This window comes from Strigops habroptila, chromosome 7 (assembly GCF_004027225.2).
Source record: "Strigops habroptila isolate Jane chromosome 7, bStrHab1.2.pri, whole genome shotgun sequence".
NCBI classification, from domain to species: domain Eukaryota; kingdom Metazoa; phylum Chordata; class Aves; order Psittaciformes; family Psittacidae; genus Strigops; species Strigops habroptila.
The window spans coordinates 29,400,060-29,418,920 of NC_044283.2; the positions used below are offsets into that span (position 1 = coordinate 29,400,060).

Genomic DNA, 18,861 nt, shown 5'->3' on the forward strand with positions numbered 1-18,861 from the left:
TTATCTTCATATTCTTCCTGGATTTTTCTTTTTCTTTTTTCTTTTTTGGTTGCATAAATGGATTTGTGGTTATCTGAATCCGTGTGCGAAGCCCACTTTTATTTGTATGTCTCTTACTTTTCATTATTTACTTTAAAACTACCATTTTAATGTGCTACCCGCCCCAAATACTGAGTCAGGAAAGCATACAAGTCACTAGAATCAAGTCAGTTTCTACAAGAATATTAAAATACATTTCAAAGAGGCTTCATATGAGAGATATAAAATAATTTAATTTACCTTCTTTAACTTGTGTCCCATTATGGGGACAGGCCAAATTAATTTTAAATTTAATTTAAATACAATTAAGTGTGGAGATTACAAAGTTAATAATCTTCTCATTATTATCTTCCAAATGTGTATGGACATTTTCACTTAAACTAATTTAAGCTAATTTAGTCCATACCCATTTTTCATCTAAAAACTCTTTCCTTCCCAGGTGAAATATCAATTTCTTTAGAAGATGATGAGGATGCTCCAGGAGATCCACTACTTTTTATGTCTCATGTCAGACCAGTTCAACTAGGTATAGTATGATGGTGCAGAGTGATCAAAAACTAAAAAGCAGCACGTTCTGATAGCTTGAATACGCCGTCATTCCATTTCTGATCAACATAACTTTAAAAAAGCCACACTTTTTGCACCATCTCCTTCTCAGTTTTACCACTCAGCAGTCCCATGCATCACTAGATATTGACCACTGTAGATGATGTAATACTTGCATGACCACCGTCCACATTCAAAATACATCCCATGCTATAGCTTAATCATATTAATAACATTAATTTTGTTAAATGCTAGTGGAAAGTATGCCAAATGGTAGTGTGTGATACCCATGTCAACTTCTGGATTTTCTCCAACTCATGAAATTTCTGCTTAAAGCAGCATGAGTGAATGGCCTAAGCCAGGAGAGATGCAAAGGTCAGACCCACCCCACTGAAAAATGCAGACATGCAATGCTCTCCAAGGAAAGGGTGGTGAGCAATGCTTTAGTCCAACTACACATAACAACTCATTTGGAAACCATCCTACTATGGTAGCTTTGCTCAGGCAAGTCATTACAGAGCAAAGGCACAAACCTGGCAGCCCAGAAGGAGGAAGGAAATCCTAGGTGTGAGCGCCTTCAGGGGGCTGCTAAAGGGAATGGAGAAACCTGAATATGTTTTAGGCAGAATTAGGCAACCGATGAGCTGATTTGTTGCCTGGATGCAGAACAGTACTGTCCTGAACTTCCTACATGCGCTTTCCATTTTTTATATTCCCTCTATTACCCAGCACACATCCCAGTTCAGTTACGACTTCAGTACAGAACCTCCAAGGTGCCATATTTAGGGAGAAAACAAGCCCCCAGCTAAACCTACAGCTTTTATGTTACACACTACACCCGTCTTGTCCGGCATAACATGAAATTAAGGAAGAGATGAGAATCTCACATGGAATTATACGCACATACATATAAACAAAACTTTTCTTGCACTAAGTATCTGAATCAAATGTTACAGGAATATGTCTGTGTTACTCAGTGCTCTTGCAACACACTGCCAAGCAGATTCATTTTGTCTGCTAAAAAAATGTTCAGTCCTGAGAAAGCTGCTTTCTATGAAACCAGCAAATTAACTTCAGTTTGCATGGGCTCTCAAGTATGTACTGATACTAAAACGTCTTCCCTTAGAGCCTCTCTTAGTCTTTTAGATTTCAGACACTGCTGAAAGAAAAACTTTGAGGCCTTTGTATTTTTATTTCATTTCAGCACACTTCTCATTTTGAGGAAGCTTAGAAAAAATGCAATATGGCATAAACACATCTTTCAGATAAAAAAAAATGTATACCCTGTGATAACAACTTTTCTATAACAAATTAGAGCTAAATTACATTTGAGACATGAGGAAAATTTTCAGTCATCGTAACTTTTTTTCAAAGTGGTGCTTGTGGATAAGATATTTTGAATCACAGTGTTTTTTAAAGGGAATGAGGAGCAAACAAAGCCACTGTTTTCCACTCTGCATACAGCAGAACAAATGAGCAATACACTGAGTCACTAGAAGTTATTTGAAGTAATATCCACAGCTGAAAGTAAGCTCAGTCGCAAATGAACTTACTAGTGAGAAATAGCGGTCTACATAAGAACTAAAGAAACGTTATCCCTCTCAGATTGCCCCACACTCTTTGGCTTTGCCTGTGAAGCGCAGGGAGCGCCTTCTGCATTCTTCCTCTTTTCTTCCCCTGGGCCTTTTCTCTCTAGTCTCTGTGGCTCTATCTGGCAATGAAGAATGAACCACTGTGGAAATGCAGATAGTTAAAATACTCCCAGTAACTACATCCAGCCTATCTGATGTTGGCAGTTGTCAAGCGTGGCAGTTCCTATGGTTGCATTCACCTGTAAATGAGCATTTTCTTTGACTCCCTCAGGAAGAAATGAAGAAAATATAATTGATACGTCACCTGAAAATTACCCTCCTCAACAACATACCAGTGAGCTGGCTGCTGCAGAGTCCTGATTAACACAGAAATAACAGCGAAAAAACTGATACCTGTTAGTACAGCATTTTCCCAACTAGAATGAATTACAGAGACTAGCAAAGAATGCCTCTATCTAGGACAAGTTTGTCCCCAGACAGGTTGTTATGCACAAGTATGCTCCACTGAAGCTGTATATACATGCAAAGGTCAGATATTTTTGCCATCACACAAAGCTTGGTGACTATAAGGTATCAGACTGCTGTAACCTGGCTTGCCCTTTTAGAATAAGGCACTGGCAAAGGCATTTATCACTTCAATAACTCATAATTAGAAACGAGGAAACATTAAAAAACTGTAAGAGATCATATTTCAGTGTTTTAAGTAATTGCATGGCATCCATTACCTCCTAATATTAAAAAATAAAGTTGAAGACTGGAGAAAATTTTAAAAAATCTTAGTTCTGCAGGGTAAGATAACTCAAACTTTAATTTTTACTTAAAAAAAAACCAAAAACCCAAAATAATTTTGATTGGCCTGCACCGAGAAAGGTGGAGATTCTGTACCATAAGAAGCAGGTTCACTACCACACCAGTCCCTGTATGACTTAAGACAAAAGTGTCCATTCGTCAGCTCCCCACGAACAGAGTGCTTTGTTAAAGAGTTAGGATCAGATTCTTCAGATCTTTACCCAGTTTAAATCTCTGCATGTGTGTAAGACCAAAAGTATGGCATGAACGCAGAAAGTCTAGAGCTAGTGTCAGTGACTCAGGGCCCAATTTATTATTGTGCTAATGCAGCACTAATATCTGAACAACAAGACAGCTCATCCTTTATTCTCAAAGGTGTTACAAGTAAAAGTTCAGTGTATTAGGTCACAACATAAAGGAACGGTCCTCTTAGATTAATTAAATGTACATGTGCTATCTAAATACCGGTTTTCAGGAGAAGGCAGAAATAACATCAGAATTAACAAAAATGCTGACAAACTAATACCCAACAGCTTTATTTTAATATCACCTCTGCTCCATCTTTCTCTGGAGAGACAAGTCATGAGGAAATAGCATACTTCATTCTCATTCTCTCTGTTCTTCCTCAACCGCCCAATGCAGGTAACCCGTATCTGTGTCTCTCCCTTACCCACATGATACAGGTAATCCAGCGTCAGCAATAGAGGCTTCCAAAACACCGACTTGTATCCCAACAGTAGCAAATGAAGGAGGAAAACACTGGACTGTTAATGAAGTCAGAGCTTTGATACGCATATGGTCAGACAAAAATATCCAGCAACAACTGGAAGGGACAGTGAGAAATAAAAGAATATTTGAACAGGTTGCTGCTAGACTTCAGAAGTTCGGGATTGACAGGGACTGGAAGCAGTGCAGGACAAAATACAAAAATCTGAAACATGAATACAAGAGTGTAAAAAGTGCCCAAGACTCAGGGAGTGCAAGCAAAAGTATGAAATTTTTTAATGAACTGGATGCTATTCTGGGGCACAGCACCATGGAACAAGCAAGTAAATCAGATAATGATGAAAGTGAGAGGCCTCCAGAATGGACAGAAGCAAAATCAGAAAAGAACTCCATAGGTAAGTACTTTAGCTACCTATATATCATTTAATCCTCCCTATCCCAAGCCACCAGGAAGATTAACCAATTTGCTAGGGGGGCAAGAACATTGAATAGAAACTTACTATTTTGTCTAGTAGTTTTGTCTTACGTTATAAGGTAATCTTTCAGACTGAGTGATTGCCCCAAGTATTTTAAATAGAACGGAGAAACAAAAGGAGGGGAAAAGATGAATACGTAGGATAAGATAAAGTCATACAGAGGGACCAATTCCACTCAAAATCATGGCAGAAGAGACTGTTTCCAGCTTAGATGAAAAAATGGATCAGAGCGATGGTCAGATTGTGTTACTGGAAGAATGAAGACACTGAGCAAAAGAAGTCTGTAGTTACAGACTTTGGTTAAAAGACTAACATTAAATCTGTCTATCTCTTACGGCTCCCCGTAGCCCAGTTTTATGGGCCTTTGCAGCAAGACTCCCAAACTAGTGTGACAACTATTGTGAAAATAGCAAAAGGAATAGCACCAAGAATGCTGGCAGAATTTGCCTTTTTTTGTGTGTTTTTGATGAATAATTTGGTAATGGAGGGATGAATGCAGAACTACAGTAGACTGATGAAACTATACTACCCAGGAGTTAAAACATTTCTTATTGGCATGTATAACCAGAAACATGCCTGTTGTTCGAGAACAGAACTAAACATAAAACTCTTTATAACTGTCATGGTTTAAGCTCAGCTGGTAACAATAACACAGTAAGAATCCCACACAGGGGATGATATTACAGTGGCCAAATGTAAGACTAGAAGTTAGTAAAGTAATGGAAGAAGTCAAGAAAAATATAACACAGTCTCTGGTTGAAAACTATGAGAACATTTTGGGAGAAGATTCACTCTTCAGTTGCCGTTTCTAGGCTTTTTGCTAATGCATCTACTACTGCCTGCTGGCATAAAGAGCACCCTACGTTGGACGGATCTTTTGATTTGACAAAGCACAACTGTTCTTATGTAGTACACATATGCAGTGCCCTAATTAACATAGCATTATTTACGCAGAAATGCCTGGAGACACAGGTGAAGAGGACTCTGTTAGTAATATGTCAGAAGACCTACGGGTTGCAGATATAAAGAAAGTTTCTGACTCAGGTAAACTGAAAAGTCTTGTATTTTAAATTAAGATGGATTTCTAAAATAAGCCCACACTGTAATTACGGTTAGAAAATGCAGAGGCCTAAAAACCTTATAAGCAGGAGATAATGTCATAGTGATAACCATACTTTCAGTACAGGCATACGTGCACATTTACAGCACTCTGCTAAATTTAATAAAACACAGTCTAGCAAGTAATCTTTTCAAAGATTCATGACCTAAAATGTAAAGAAGAAGAAGCTATTGGTTTAAGCAACTTAACTGCAATGTATTACTGCATTTACTTTTACTTGAACTATGTCTTCCCAAGGATTAGAACAGTTCAGTCTCCTGTGTATGAACAAATAATGGCATTCTTTTTTTCACAATATAACATGATAAGTATTTAATGTAATTATGTAAATGCTCATGCAGGGGATGAAAACTTCATTATCACTACTAGCTCTGAGTATGAAGGTCTTTACAAAGAAACATTGTGGTTTACATCTGAAAGCACAACTTTCAGAGGAAATGGGAGTTTAACATTCAGCTAGAGACACATGAGTGTCTCGAAAACTGAGACCTGACTCTCCACAAGAGGACCTCATGATCTCTTTCAGTAGCATGAGGCAGAATATGGTCTATATCTGGCATTAAGGAGTAGTCTTACAGAATTTAAAATGGTCTAACGTGAACTTGAAAGATTTTAATATCAAATTAAAAATCTTCTGACAGATGATGTTACTGTAAATACTACTCCAGAGCATCGGGCAGCTCTGCGTATAACAAAAGAAACAGCTATGACAAGTAAGTAAAGAGATGGTTGATCCTGAGAGGTAATTTGAGGTATACTGGACAGTAGCATTTTTGTTTCACCATTCAACAGCAATTACATTTATTAATTTAAATTTATTGACAAAGAAATACATAACTGGCCTTTTACCAAATCACCATGGGCACCTGAGGCATTCATAGAATTCAGAGAGTAAAATAGGTTGTTATGAAAAGTGCATTACCTAAGGAACTTCATTTTGAGAGAGACAAAATATATATGAAATCATATACACTACTTTGTGGGACTACTTGTAAGATACATCAAATCTTATTTCTCCCTGTCAACAAGTAAAATTACTTCATATACATTATCAGTAATAAGGCACTATAATAATACATAATTTCAGCAGCGCTACTAAACTGCCTGAAGCTACATAACATTGTAACATTTTGGACTGCAATCTTCCAAATGAGTTATTTAAGATAAAGCTCACTGAATACTTCTAGTAAAGTTCTGAATACTCATTTACTCACGTACCACTTTAACATTCCTTTAAGATAAATGCAGGTGTTAAGACTTACACATTCATTACCATTTCTCTTCTCAAATATATGTATTTTAACTGCATAATTTGTTTGTTTCTGGGCAATTGTAATTGCAAGCTGATCTTGTGGGGAAAGATTAAAATAGCAAGTGTTCTAGAAGTGTCTCTGGCTCAGCCTATCCACTCTACAGACTACTGTTCAAACTTCTGTGGGGAAAAAAAGGCAAACCCACAGCACTCCATCATGAAGAGATGCAGTTTCAGTTTCCAGAATTCTTTCCCTTGGTCCCAAACGAACAATACAGGCTCAAATAATTTTATCACAGGTGCTAAAAGATGCCTAACTTTAATGTTATTAATGGTAAGATAATTAGGTGTTACGTAAAGCAGAAAAAGATGCACGCTTTTTACGTAACAATATCATGGAGACCCTTTATTCTCCAATTGTGGTACATGCCTTTCCTAAACAGTTCAAATACTTTTAAAATGAGAAACTGGTAAGTACAGAGATTGTATATACCTCTGTATTCATCAATATACTTGCTGATAAACAGTGTAAAAGGCAATCAGGCAGTGATGTATCACATTGGTTCTTTGATATCAGCAGATATCTGACGACCAATAGCCTTTAGGATGTGGCTTTGTAAGTACTACTCCATATTCAACAGAACTTATGTAGAAAACTGTTTCTCAACAAGCATGTAATTATAATTTATATACACTCATGTGCCTTTATAAAAATTGTAAAACCAATTTGACATAAATAGGAATTTAGAAACTCTGTTAACCTTGTATCATGGTATCTTCCTAATTAGTACATGGAGTTAATGTACTTTGCAGTCAGAGTTATACATATACTTCTCTAGACAATATACTAGCTAGCCTGGGCAGACATCTGCTTTCTGGCAACCACAGCTGCGGAAATGCGCAGAAGTGCACAAGTTGCCTCAGAAGCGCACATGCTTCTCACCATCTTACATATGAACCCAAGTTATTAGCCACAGTAACACTGTCACCACTGCCAGTCTTTATAAACAGTCTAATCAGGTTTGCCATACTCTAGTAAGGAAAAAAAAAACAGATGGTATTAGTCAAAAGACAAATACACCAGTTTCAGGGAAATACCTAGTTATTCGATGTTTCCTGGCATTGTTTTTCACCTCTACCCACGTTTGCTACTCAAAGAGCAGCAAATGCCCACCTGAGAAAGAAAAGACAGAGCTAAATCCTTACATGCTCTTCTACATTTCCAGCACACTAGCCAGCAGAGGGTGCAAGAGCACCACAGCAGTCAGAAATGCACGTCGTTTTCAGCTAAAACAGCCTAGGAAAGGCTGGGGACACTAAATTTTTCTCTTTTCTGGTAAAACATACTAACATTAAATCAATCTGGGAATGAAAAACTTATTTGGACATTTTGACTGATGTTTCCTATTTCGTGGAATCACTTTTAAGGGCTGCTAATTCCAGAAATCTATTTAGAAGAGCAAGTTCCTTCAGTTTACACAGGCAGTAGTGACTCATCAATTCAAACTCCATGTACACGTACATTCCACATGTGTCAACTTCACAGTACGATCACAGACTGTGTATAGGTGTTTGATTAAATTTGAAGTGCCAGAGAACAACAGTGGAGATGAAAACAAGATTATAAGGAATGCCAGTAGCCTGATAGTTCTTAAAAAATATCTACAAGTATTGCTTCAAACAAATTACTTTTTTGTAATTATTTTTTAGGATTTTTGTGCCCTGCATACTTTACTATATGTCCTTCTCAGAACAAATTTGGAATAAGTCATGACACTGCCAAGATATATTCCTAAGCAAGAGCTTTTTAAAAATCTGTTTTTTAAGGTTAAGATCTTAAATTGGTACACACTCAGGAACTTACTGGCTTGAACACTTACTGCTGTGTGCTTGGAATTTTAAAATGTACAGATATAAAGTCAAAAGATAACGTTTTAATACGTATGCCCAAGGCTGGTGTGAAGTAGAGTGTTTCAGAGAAGCACAAAATCAAAAGTTCTTGATTATTCAGTGGCTTAGCTCAGGGCACGCTTGGGCTGCAGACACAAACTCCTAACTGCATGCAAGTTGCCTGTATCCAGTCTCATAGTCTGCAGGACAGAAATGGCAGAAGCTTTGCAAGCATAAACATAGGCCACACACTGAAAATTCTCCCTACCTCTGACATTTCCCATTCCCTTTTTATACTATACAAGACACACATGAGAGTAAGGATTAGGAGACAAATTATTAATCTTGCCTCATGAGGCAGAAAACAGGGTAAGTAGTGATAGTGACAGAGTGCCAAAAGAGAAGAGAGCTTGTATCAGCCTGAGAGGGCAAAAGGAAAGACTGTGACAGCATTGCTCTGGTGGCCTTGTGAGCAATGCTTCAAACACAAAGTACAGATTTAAGCGTATTTGCTGGCAATTGTCTATAGTTTCACTAAAGCTTCACACTGGACAGAGCCACTCTGTTTTATCCATGCGAGGAACTGTCGATGGTTTGTTGTGTTTGGCTCAGTCTTGCTCTCCTCTTGCCTTCCCTCCAAAATCTCTGAACAGCGGCTTAGCAAAAAAAGTCAGGCTCCCTACCCACATCCTTGGCTCACTAAGAAAAAAAATAAAAAGACATATGGTGCAGGTCTCATAGTAAAGAACATCTGATGCAAACAAGGTTGTATTGATTCGGGGGGTAATTTTTAATAAAATGGCTCTGGAGTATGCTTCATTGCTCAATGTTTAGGGGCAATATTCTTGAATGGACTGAGAACGGGTTGGGAGCCGGAAAATGCTGTCATCGATCCACGGTGTGGCCTTCACCATTTAATCTCTGTACAGCAGTGTCCTCACCTGGTAACAAGGATCGGAAAGACCACTTGCATCATCCACCTGCCCATCCCTCCATGCCGGGACAGAGGGGTGGAATCCTCCCTTAAACACCAGAGGCCAATGGCAGAGGAGCAGAGCTCTCCTCCCCGTGGAGGGGAGCCCAGGGGCACCTCTGTCACGAGGGGCCCAGCTGTGTGATGTAAACGCCCTGCAAGCTGTCAGGACAGGCATGTACTACTTTGTCTTTATCAGGTAGGCAGGCAGCCTTGCAGATCAGTTGTCCAGGCACAGCACCCTGATGCAATGGCAGGACCCTTGCCCCTTTTGAGGATGATTCGGTGACTCTTGGCAGCAGTTGCTTGAGAGTCTTTTGATCATTTTGGTCTGTACTGAAGCACCCCTTATGAAAGTCACCCTCTGGCATGTTCTGTTGCATAGAGGTTTACCAGTCACTACACGTATCTTACAACCAAGATCAGCAAACCATTCACCAAATTCTGATCCAGGTTTAAACAACTTAAGTTTGCACATTTTAACCCATAAATTTATATTATGCAGCTGTTACATGGGGTTCTGGATTTATTTTAATATATAAGTGCACTCTGCTCTTAAGCCCACTACTGTGGAGAAAAGGCTGCTTTAATATACTAAGAGATAAAATCTTTAACAGTATTTATCATTAACGGCATTCTGAAGTTGGGGATCCTCAAGACATAACTCAAGATCTGTTTAGTTAATTAGAACTGTATATTTTTTACAGAAATCCTTGAAGATGAGGGGGACTTTGCCAATTCCACCCCAGCAGCTCTGGAAGCTACACAAATAAAGAAGGAGACGATTGACATAGGTAGGTCAAGACTGTGTCTGGATGGTTCTAACAGCGCATTCTACTTTAGTGGAACTGCAGGTTTCTAAGGTTCATATCTTATACCTGTTCTACTTCTAGGTTATGATAAAATCTGGGTTTTGTTTTATTTCATAGTGCAAAAATGTATAAACTCTTGTTTCTCTTTCCACCAATTAATAAAACGATCTTACTTTCCCAGACAATATATTCCCTTATTATGCTAGATGTGGTAAGACTGTATTTGATTGTGACACAAATACTGTTCTTTTTCATACACAGTTGTGCTAGAGAAGATAAACTGGAGAGCTAAATGGCTGTCTCAGAAACACTGAACATTTTATACCTTGTCTGTGTTTTCAAACTACTTCATGGAAGTTCATTAAATTTCAGACTATTCACTATCAAACAATTGCCATAAATATGCTGAATTATTTTACAAGTCGAACTGAAATGAGAGCCTCAGCAATATGTATGTCATACATTCAATGACAAGTATTCAGGAAAAGATTTGTTTTATTTAATATGTTAAAATTTAACATTAGAATACAGTAGGGACACTAATCTTGTGGAATAAACGAGCATAGAAACCATGGAAGATCATGAAAAAGAGGCATCAGAGGAAATAACGACGACATTGAAACATACTGACCTGACATCCTGAATCAAAATATATTTTACAGTATATGATTCTGTGAGCAACAATTCTTTGGCCTTTTATGTTAGAAGTTTCTACTGCAGTATTGATATTGTATGCATCAGTATTTCTGTGATCCAGGCAAGAGCTTCCTTCTTGGCAATTATGTTACCTCAAGTTTGCGTGTTGAGACACCCTATCCAACACAGCTTTTATGACTATTTGGATAGGCTGATCTTGATTATGAAAGACAACTGTAACAAGTATGACACAGAGGACAACATCAGAGCAATGTCATCACAGCAATGACACACAGAAACACAAGTTACATTGAGGAGAAAGTAAACTGTGTCCCTGAAAGTTCAGAGACATAGTGGGGTCACAATAATACAAAGAGAAGAGTTCATACACAGTGACGCAGAATAAAACATCACGCAAATCAACTGACTGCGTTATACACACAAATTCCCTGCCACTGTCATGTAATATCCATTGAGGATAGTAATCACGCAAGTCAGAAGTACACAAGTGGCACTGCCAAAGATAGAAAGAGATTAGAGAGCAGCAGGGTTGAGAGAATGAGCACATAAATGAAAGCCGTGGGTGCTTTTATAATAGTAATACCAAAACATAAATCCTTGAAGAGCCCAGCAGTAGACCTGCTGCTCCGTTTTGGTCCAAGGTTGTATTTCCAATAGCTGCAAGTGTTAAAGGAAGAAGTGAGAATTCTCTTAAGAGTTATGGGGTAGCCTATTTATGAAAAACCACTTTCTTTCTAGTACTCCAAGAAACTCACACATGCTTACGAGAGCATAATTTCTGATTCTAAGTTTTCCATAGGTATGAAATTTATTCCTGTGTATGACTTATGAAAAACAAGTATTTGCCAAATCGCTTAAGAGAAAACAAGTTATAAAGCAAATATGAATTCAAAGTACTACTTTGGGCATACGTTAGCAAGTGCCATTATAGAAAGCTAATCAAATGAACCTGGTTGTTTACCAACAACCTCTTATTTCTAACAGTCTAAGCAATGCACTCAGTTTTTCAAAACATATAAGGAATATTTACTTCTACCCTTTACTGAGAACTGTATTGAAAATAATTGGTCTATAACAGACCCTACCAAAATGATGAGAACTAATCTTTCTCTCTCTCACAACCCAAAAAGTAATTTCACACAAAAGTGAACTTTCAGCCTCAGAGAAGTCCAAGCATGAGGAAATGAGCCCAGAGTCAGCAGAGCTGGGTTTTGATGTCCATAGGTGATTTCAAGAATCCTGAGGGCTCCTGCATTTTCCTTCTGAAGGGAATAGGTTTTATGCTGCAAAAGAGTGCAAAGCTATTATAGCCTCACCTCTGCAGAGGGAGAAAACCTGGCTTGTGGGCATGCAGAATAAGAATATAAGAATATGAGAATATAATGATGTTTCTATGCTGTTAGAGGTGGAATTTTGAAGAGAACTCTGATGCTGGAAGAATAAAAAATAGTTCTTCTGTCTTCCCTGTTTTGTCATGTAAGCCACATAGAATAGTTTCCAGGTAGGGAAAGGGAAAAACCAGGCTCACTAGAGATAAGCCCCCAAGCAGCCAGTGTTTGAGGGATGGTATGCTAGTGAGGTCCTTTGGTCTGCTGTCTTAGTGGAGGCAGGGGATAGAAGACAAGGATGGGGAGCAGAATGAAGCCCCCATAATCCAAGGGGAAATGGTCAGTGACCTATTACATCACTTAGACAGAAGTCTGTGGGGCCAGATGGGATCCACCCAGTGGTACTAAGGGAGCTGAAGTGCTTACAGAGCCACTTTCACAATCATTTATCAGCTGCCCTGGCTAACTCAGCAGATCCCAGTTGACTGAGGTTACCAAATGTGATGCCCATCTACAAGGGCCAGAAAAGGGATCTGGGGATCCCTCAGGCCTGCCAGCCTGACCTCAGTGCCAGGGAAGGTTATGAAGCAGATCATCTTGAGTGCCATCACACAGCACGTACAAGACAACCAGGTGATAAGGCCCAGCCAGTCAGCATGGGTTTATGAAAGGCAAGTACTGCTTGACCAACCTGATCTCCTGAACAAGGTGACCTGCTTAATGGATGATGGAAAGGCATTTGTCGTCTACCTAGACTTTAGTAAAGCCTTTGGCACCATTTCCCACAGCATTCTCCTGGAGAAACTGGCTGCTCATGGCGTGCATGGGTGTACTCTTCACTGAGTTAAAAACTGGCTGGATGGCCGGGCCCAAAGGGTTGTGGTGAATGGAGTTAAATCCAGCTGGCAGCCCGTCACAAGTAGCGTTCTCCAGGGAACCAGCTCTGATTAACATCTTTTTGATAATCTGGATGAGAGGATTGAATGCACCCTCAGTAACTTTACAGGTAACACCATGTTGGGTGGGAGTCTTGATCTGCTGGAGGGTAGGAAGGCTCTGCAGAGGGATCCAGACAGGCTGGATCCATGGGCTGTGGACAGTGGTATGAGGTTCAACAAGGCAAAGGGCCGGGTCCTGCACTTGGGTCACAACAACCCCATGCAATGCTACAGGCTTGGGAAAGAGTGGCTGAAAGCTGCTCGGTGGAAAAGGACCTGGGGGTGTTGGTCAACAGCTGCTGAACATGAGCCAGCTTGTGACCAGGCAGCCAAGAAGGCCAGCGGCATCCTGGCCTGTATCAGCAACAGCATGGCCAGCAGGGCCAGGGCGGTGATCATCCCCCCGTACTGGGCACTGGTGGGGCTGCACCTCAAATCCTGTGTTCAGTTCTGAGCCCCTCAGTGCAAGAGAGACATTGAGGTGCTGAAGCGGGTTCAGAAAAGGGCAACAGAGGTGGTGAAGGGTCTGGAGCACAAGTCTGATGAGGAACGGCTGAGGGAACTGGGGGGGTTTAGCTTGGGGAAAAGGAGGCTCAGGGGGGACCTTATTGCTCTCTACAACTACCTGAATGAAGGTTGTAGCAAGGTGGGGTCGATTTCTTATTCCAAGTAACAAGTGATAGGACAAGAGGGAATGGTCTCAAGTTGCACTAGGGGAGGTTTAGATTGGATATTAGGAAAAACTTCTTCCCAGAGAGGGTTGTCAAGCATTGGAACAGGCTGCCCAGGGAAGTGGTGGAGTCACCGTCCCTGGAGGCGTTTAAGAGGCACGTAGATGTGCCACTCTGGAAGATGGTTTAGTGGTGGGCTTGGCAGTGCTAGGTTAACAGTTGGACTCCATGATCTTAGAATCATAGAATCATAGAATAGTAAGGGCTGGAAAGGACCTTAAGATCATCGAGTTCCAACCTCCCTGCCATGTCCCTGCCATGGGCAGGGACACCTCACACTAAACCATGTGGCCCAAGGCTCTGTCCAACGTGGCCTTGAACACCGCCAGGGATGGAGCATCCACAACCTCCCTGGGCAACCCATTCCAGTGCTTCACCACCCTCACTGTAAAGAACTTCTTCCTTATATCTAATCTAAACTTAAAGTTCTTTTCCAACCTAAACAATTCTATGGTTCTGTGATTCTATAATTAATGAGTTAGATTAACGGGTTATGACATTTTTAAGTGAAGATAGGTGTTACATATGGAAGATGACAATAATATTAGCAATTTATTTGTCTAAGTCTATTTTATTTAAAAGTGCGTATTTCTACAGATGATGATTCTATAAGCACTACCTCAGAAGACAGATCTTGTACACCAGTAGCAAAACGGATGGTCGGGACAGGTAAGCATCAATTTCCATGCATTTATTCTGAAACAGAATAGCATTGTAAGCACAGTACCAAAGCTGGAGCAACCAGACCTCTTCTGTAAACAAAGCTGTACTTTTCTACTCTGACTCCAGTTAGCTTCATCACTAAACTTACAAATTAGTTTCGTAGCTCTGTGCCCTGTCATGAGCAAAACTTGCATTAATACTGTTGTTCAACTTTGCACTCTGTGCTTATCTGATGAACAACACCTGCCTACTTCCGAATATTTTTGAATCTGAAGATTTATTCTTTTCTTTTGAATCCCCAATAGCATTTCCATTTGCATGATATTTTGCCTTCTAATTTGAAACTATACTGGAAACCCATTTTCTTATCAATGTTGATATCTTGTCACTTTTAAAGCTTAAGGCCTATTGCTTTCCTGCATGTAGCACTTGGATACATCTGTCTTTAATTTGACCAACAACAGCAACAAAATTACACTGACAAATGTGGAATTTTAGATGCCTTGGACAAAACAAGAGGTTTTACTCGCTATGTATTTTGCATACTTAACAGAAAGGTAATCATGTATGGATATTAACATTGTAAAATTAAGTTTCCTAATAAGAGATTATTATAAATACTAATTAATCTTTCAGCTGCTTACCAAACCATTTGCTACAATTACACTTTAATGTATGTATATTCAGGAATACTCAGTTATTGTTTCATTTATATTTTCAGAGAGTCACATCCCCTTGGAAGAAGCACAAAATCACTTTAAAGTTATTACAGTTAATGATACTGGAGCAGGAAAACACTGGAGTGACAATGAGGTCAGAGCTCTGATAAACATATGGTCAGATGAAAAGATACAACAAATGCTTGAAGGGGCCACAAGAAATAAAGAAATATTTGAGGAAATTGCCAGAAGGTTAATGAAACGTGGCATAGACAGAGACTGGAAACAGTGCCGCACAAAGTACAAGAACCTAAAATATGAATACCGTGCACTGCAGAAGGAAAATGAGCATCTTGGTAATCCCAGGAGAAAAATGAGATTTTACGATGAAGTTGACTGCATCTTAAGAAGACAGCCTCTGGGTCCTTCAGGCTGGGGATGTGAAAGTTCAAGTCTCCTATCAGGTACTAAAAACCTCAGTGATGAGAAAAAGCATTTAAAATAAAACCTAAAGCCTGTTGACCCATGCTTTAGGGTGAAATATGTGGCCAGAATGGGGAGGGAAAATAACTGAAAAGCCTGTATCTGTACGGTCACATAGGCAAAACTCAGCAAAGGGAAATGGTCTTTGGAGGAGTTTAGAAGCGAGAGCATTAACAAAAAGTGAAAGCACCTGAAGCGTTCAGTGTTATTGGAGAATCTTTGTGCTTTGGAAGCTTGAGATACAGTGAAATGGTGGTAGAAAATGTGGCAGGTTTTAGAGGTGATCTAGCGAGGAATGTAAAGTCTTATGGATAGAGAGCTGCAAGCTCATACCATTTAGAACTGCAGAAATCTGTGACAATCATGCAAAGTGAAGGGACTCAAAAAAAGTAAACTTCATTAGTTCAATTCACACCACAGTCAAGAGAGAAAAATCCAGGGCAGTGATGTCTATATTATATAATAATAATATATAGTAACATAACAATTATTAATATAACTATTAATATTAATAATCATTATAATTATATTTCATGTAATTATTATATTAATTTTGCCCACACATAGTAAGTTTTCTAAACAGAATTTGCCTCTGTGTTAGTATTAAAAGACCTCTGATCTAGGCACCACGCTGTTAATCTTTTGTCTGCTGTAAGGGTACTCATGACTGCTCCAGCTCTCAGAGGCTCCATGCTCCAGGCAAATCAGACGCTGCTGTAGAAGCAACTCAACCACTGCAGCTTAGAGCTCAGTGAGTTACGGTAAACCAGAACTAAGTCTGATTTTTATCAAAATGTTAGGTAATTATTTGCAATGTCACAGATGTTAGTTGAGGACTTGAACCATTTCTGCAGAAGAGGCCAGATAGACAGCTTGAGCAGAAACTGCTGAAGCCATCCTTAAGCCAGCTGTCCTCAATCATGAATCAGAGCCCTAAAGCAGTGCCCAAGAGCCCCATAAGGTCATACCATTAGTTGGGGCTGGAATGATATCCACACAACCATAGAATGATACCACTGCTTCTCACCTGTCTCATTCTTGTGCTTGATCACATTCTTAAGACAGGCATTTTCTTCCAAATATAGAAACTGAAGATATTAGTGCTCATTGCTCTCTGCGAATGGGATTTGTCAACATCAAGAATATTTGAGCCAACCTGGCTGTTTTACATTTAGCATGCTGGAAAATGATTGTCTAATCTGTGCTGTAAATGCTGATGCAGGAGACAGTAAAAGCAGCTTAAGCCATTAAGCTTTTTGAGGCATCTGCCAAATAAATGTGTCTCCATCCCGATTTTGTGTGCCAACCCAGTACCTAACTTTTCCAGAAGATTCTTACAGTTGCAGGTCACTCGTCCCAGTGCATTTGCCTTTGTAGTATAAATTTTTTTGGTGTGTGACTGACTGTATTTACGAATATCTGCAAAATAGTCACCTTGCTTTTCTCTCCTAAGTTTCAGTGGGAGATGTAACAGTAAACACAGGATCCTTGAGTATCAAGAGAAAAACATGGAATGATGGTAAGAGCTCCTGACGTTTTAAAGCATCTATACCCTGCTGTTGAATTGGATGCCAGATTCTAGTTTCCAGTACTAAAACAGTTTCAAAATAAAGAAATCCTAGAACTTAACACCAATATCACAGTCATGGTTTCCTCATAATATACTGTGTCAGTAAATGAGAGGAAAAAATATGTGTTTAGATGTATAAAGTCTAACATGTAATGACTAACATATTGTACAAGAGAAAACAGGTTAAGACAGCTATTCCAAAGATGTGGAATAGAATCACTGAGAGATTCTATGAAGGGATGGGTAGAAATACATGGCGTGCAATCTGACATATGAAAGGTCAGGAGCTTGTTTTTTTTCCTGGCAGAATTGTCAGGCCTTAAATAATGAAAAAGTCCAACACTGATGGATGACAGTTTTAGGAGGCTTGCCCCTATTTCTAATACTAAAACATTGCCTTGTCTACAGAGAGATGAACACAAATAGATCCAAACATCACAACATTCCTGAATTCAACCACAACATTCCTGAATTCAACACCTTGAATTCAACATCCCAAACTGTACTAAGAGGACTAACTCTACGTGATTAAACAGACTTTTGTTTATTGCCTATTAGGCAAGTACGTCTGTCAGAAGGCAGTAGCTAGGCAAAGCTTCATTCCTACTTGGCATTATACAGTGACCCCTTACACAACACCAGGCAACACCTGCCAAAAACACATAACAGAAGGACAGTATTAGGAAAATCTATCATGTGCTAAACGTCAGTGTCAGCAGTTCATTGACTTGCACACTCTAACTACATACTTTGCTTTTGTCCACAGAGGTGTCACCTGTTCCACTTAAGAAAAGTGCTTCTGAAAACGCCATACTCCACTTCCAAAAGCTGTTAACAGAGAGAGTGCACACAGTAACAGAAGGCAAAAAGTTACTGTTAGAAAGGCTTTATAAGCAGGAGGAAATGCAAGACCTCAACAGAACACAGCGGTATGCTGATCCATCAGCCATACAACAGGTTGGTTTAATGAACTTTCTATGAAATTAGCATGCAAAGAGATTCTCTCAGATAGTAGGAAATTAAATAGACATACTTAGGAGTGTAGGTCACTCACACGAGTATATGCGTGCTCCCCTTTAATATATCCACCTTCAGTCATTTAACTAAAACAAGGGATGAGTTCCCATCATAATCTTTAACTATGAGCTTTTAGCAGTGACGTCAGTCTAATAAAAGATATAATCTCTACCTACCTGCCTTGGCTAACCTACATGGCATAATTAACAGGCTTAATGGAAAGGAATTAACACTTTGACTGATAAAAAAAACATGTACAGTTCAAATTTCATCCCATCATTTCCAATTACCATCTCTATGACCTTCCTAGCAAGTAAGTCCTCTGCAATTAACCAAACAGTTGAAGTCATGAGAACTTCTTTTTGGTTAGGCAAGGCTGGTGGGGAAAACGCAACACTTAATTCCTTTATCAGCATTTACGCTCCTCCTAGCTGCTCCTCCTGCCTATGCTGGGGTGGGTGACCATCCCCAGCTGCCCACTGAAGGCATGGTGCTGTGCAGCAGTGAACTGGAGAATTCTGTAACTCAGAAAGTACACAGTGTTGATGCCCTCCTAGAAGGGGCAGACATGGGCTCTGGTCCCTGTTCTGTATTGGGCAA

General features: G+C 39.5%; 2 protein-coding genes across 3 annotated transcripts in view; one reads left to right on the plus strand and one right to left on the minus strand.

The window, feature by feature from the left end:
- Positions 1 to 18,861, minus strand: part of PPAT (phosphoribosyl pyrophosphate amidotransferase) — a 47,912-nt gene that overhangs the window by 20,868 nt on the left and 8,183 nt on the right. The gene's annotated exons all lie outside the window — the stretch shown is intronic.
- The window catches only part of LOC115610194 (multifunctional protein ADE2), a 41,507-nt gene that overhangs the window by 4,829 nt on the left and 17,817 nt on the right, over positions 1 to 18,861 (plus strand). The window contains exons 2-9 of one of the 2 annotated variants that reach the window (XM_030491300.1): positions 479 to 565; positions 3,650 to 4,087; positions 5,123 to 5,212; positions 10,111 to 10,197; positions 14,467 to 14,538; positions 15,254 to 15,655; positions 17,128 to 17,193; positions 18,011 to 18,201. In XM_030491300.1, coding sequence (XP_030347160.1) covers positions 479 to 565; positions 3,650 to 4,087; positions 5,123 to 5,212; positions 10,111 to 10,197; positions 14,467 to 14,538; positions 15,254 to 15,655; positions 17,128 to 17,193; positions 18,011 to 18,201 — 1,433 coding nt within the window. The remainder of the gene's footprint in view (positions 1 to 478; positions 566 to 3,649; positions 4,088 to 5,122; positions 5,213 to 10,110; positions 10,198 to 14,466; positions 14,539 to 15,253; positions 15,656 to 17,127; positions 17,194 to 18,010; positions 18,202 to 18,861) is intronic. The other variant, XM_030491301.1, reaches the window with a different exon arrangement.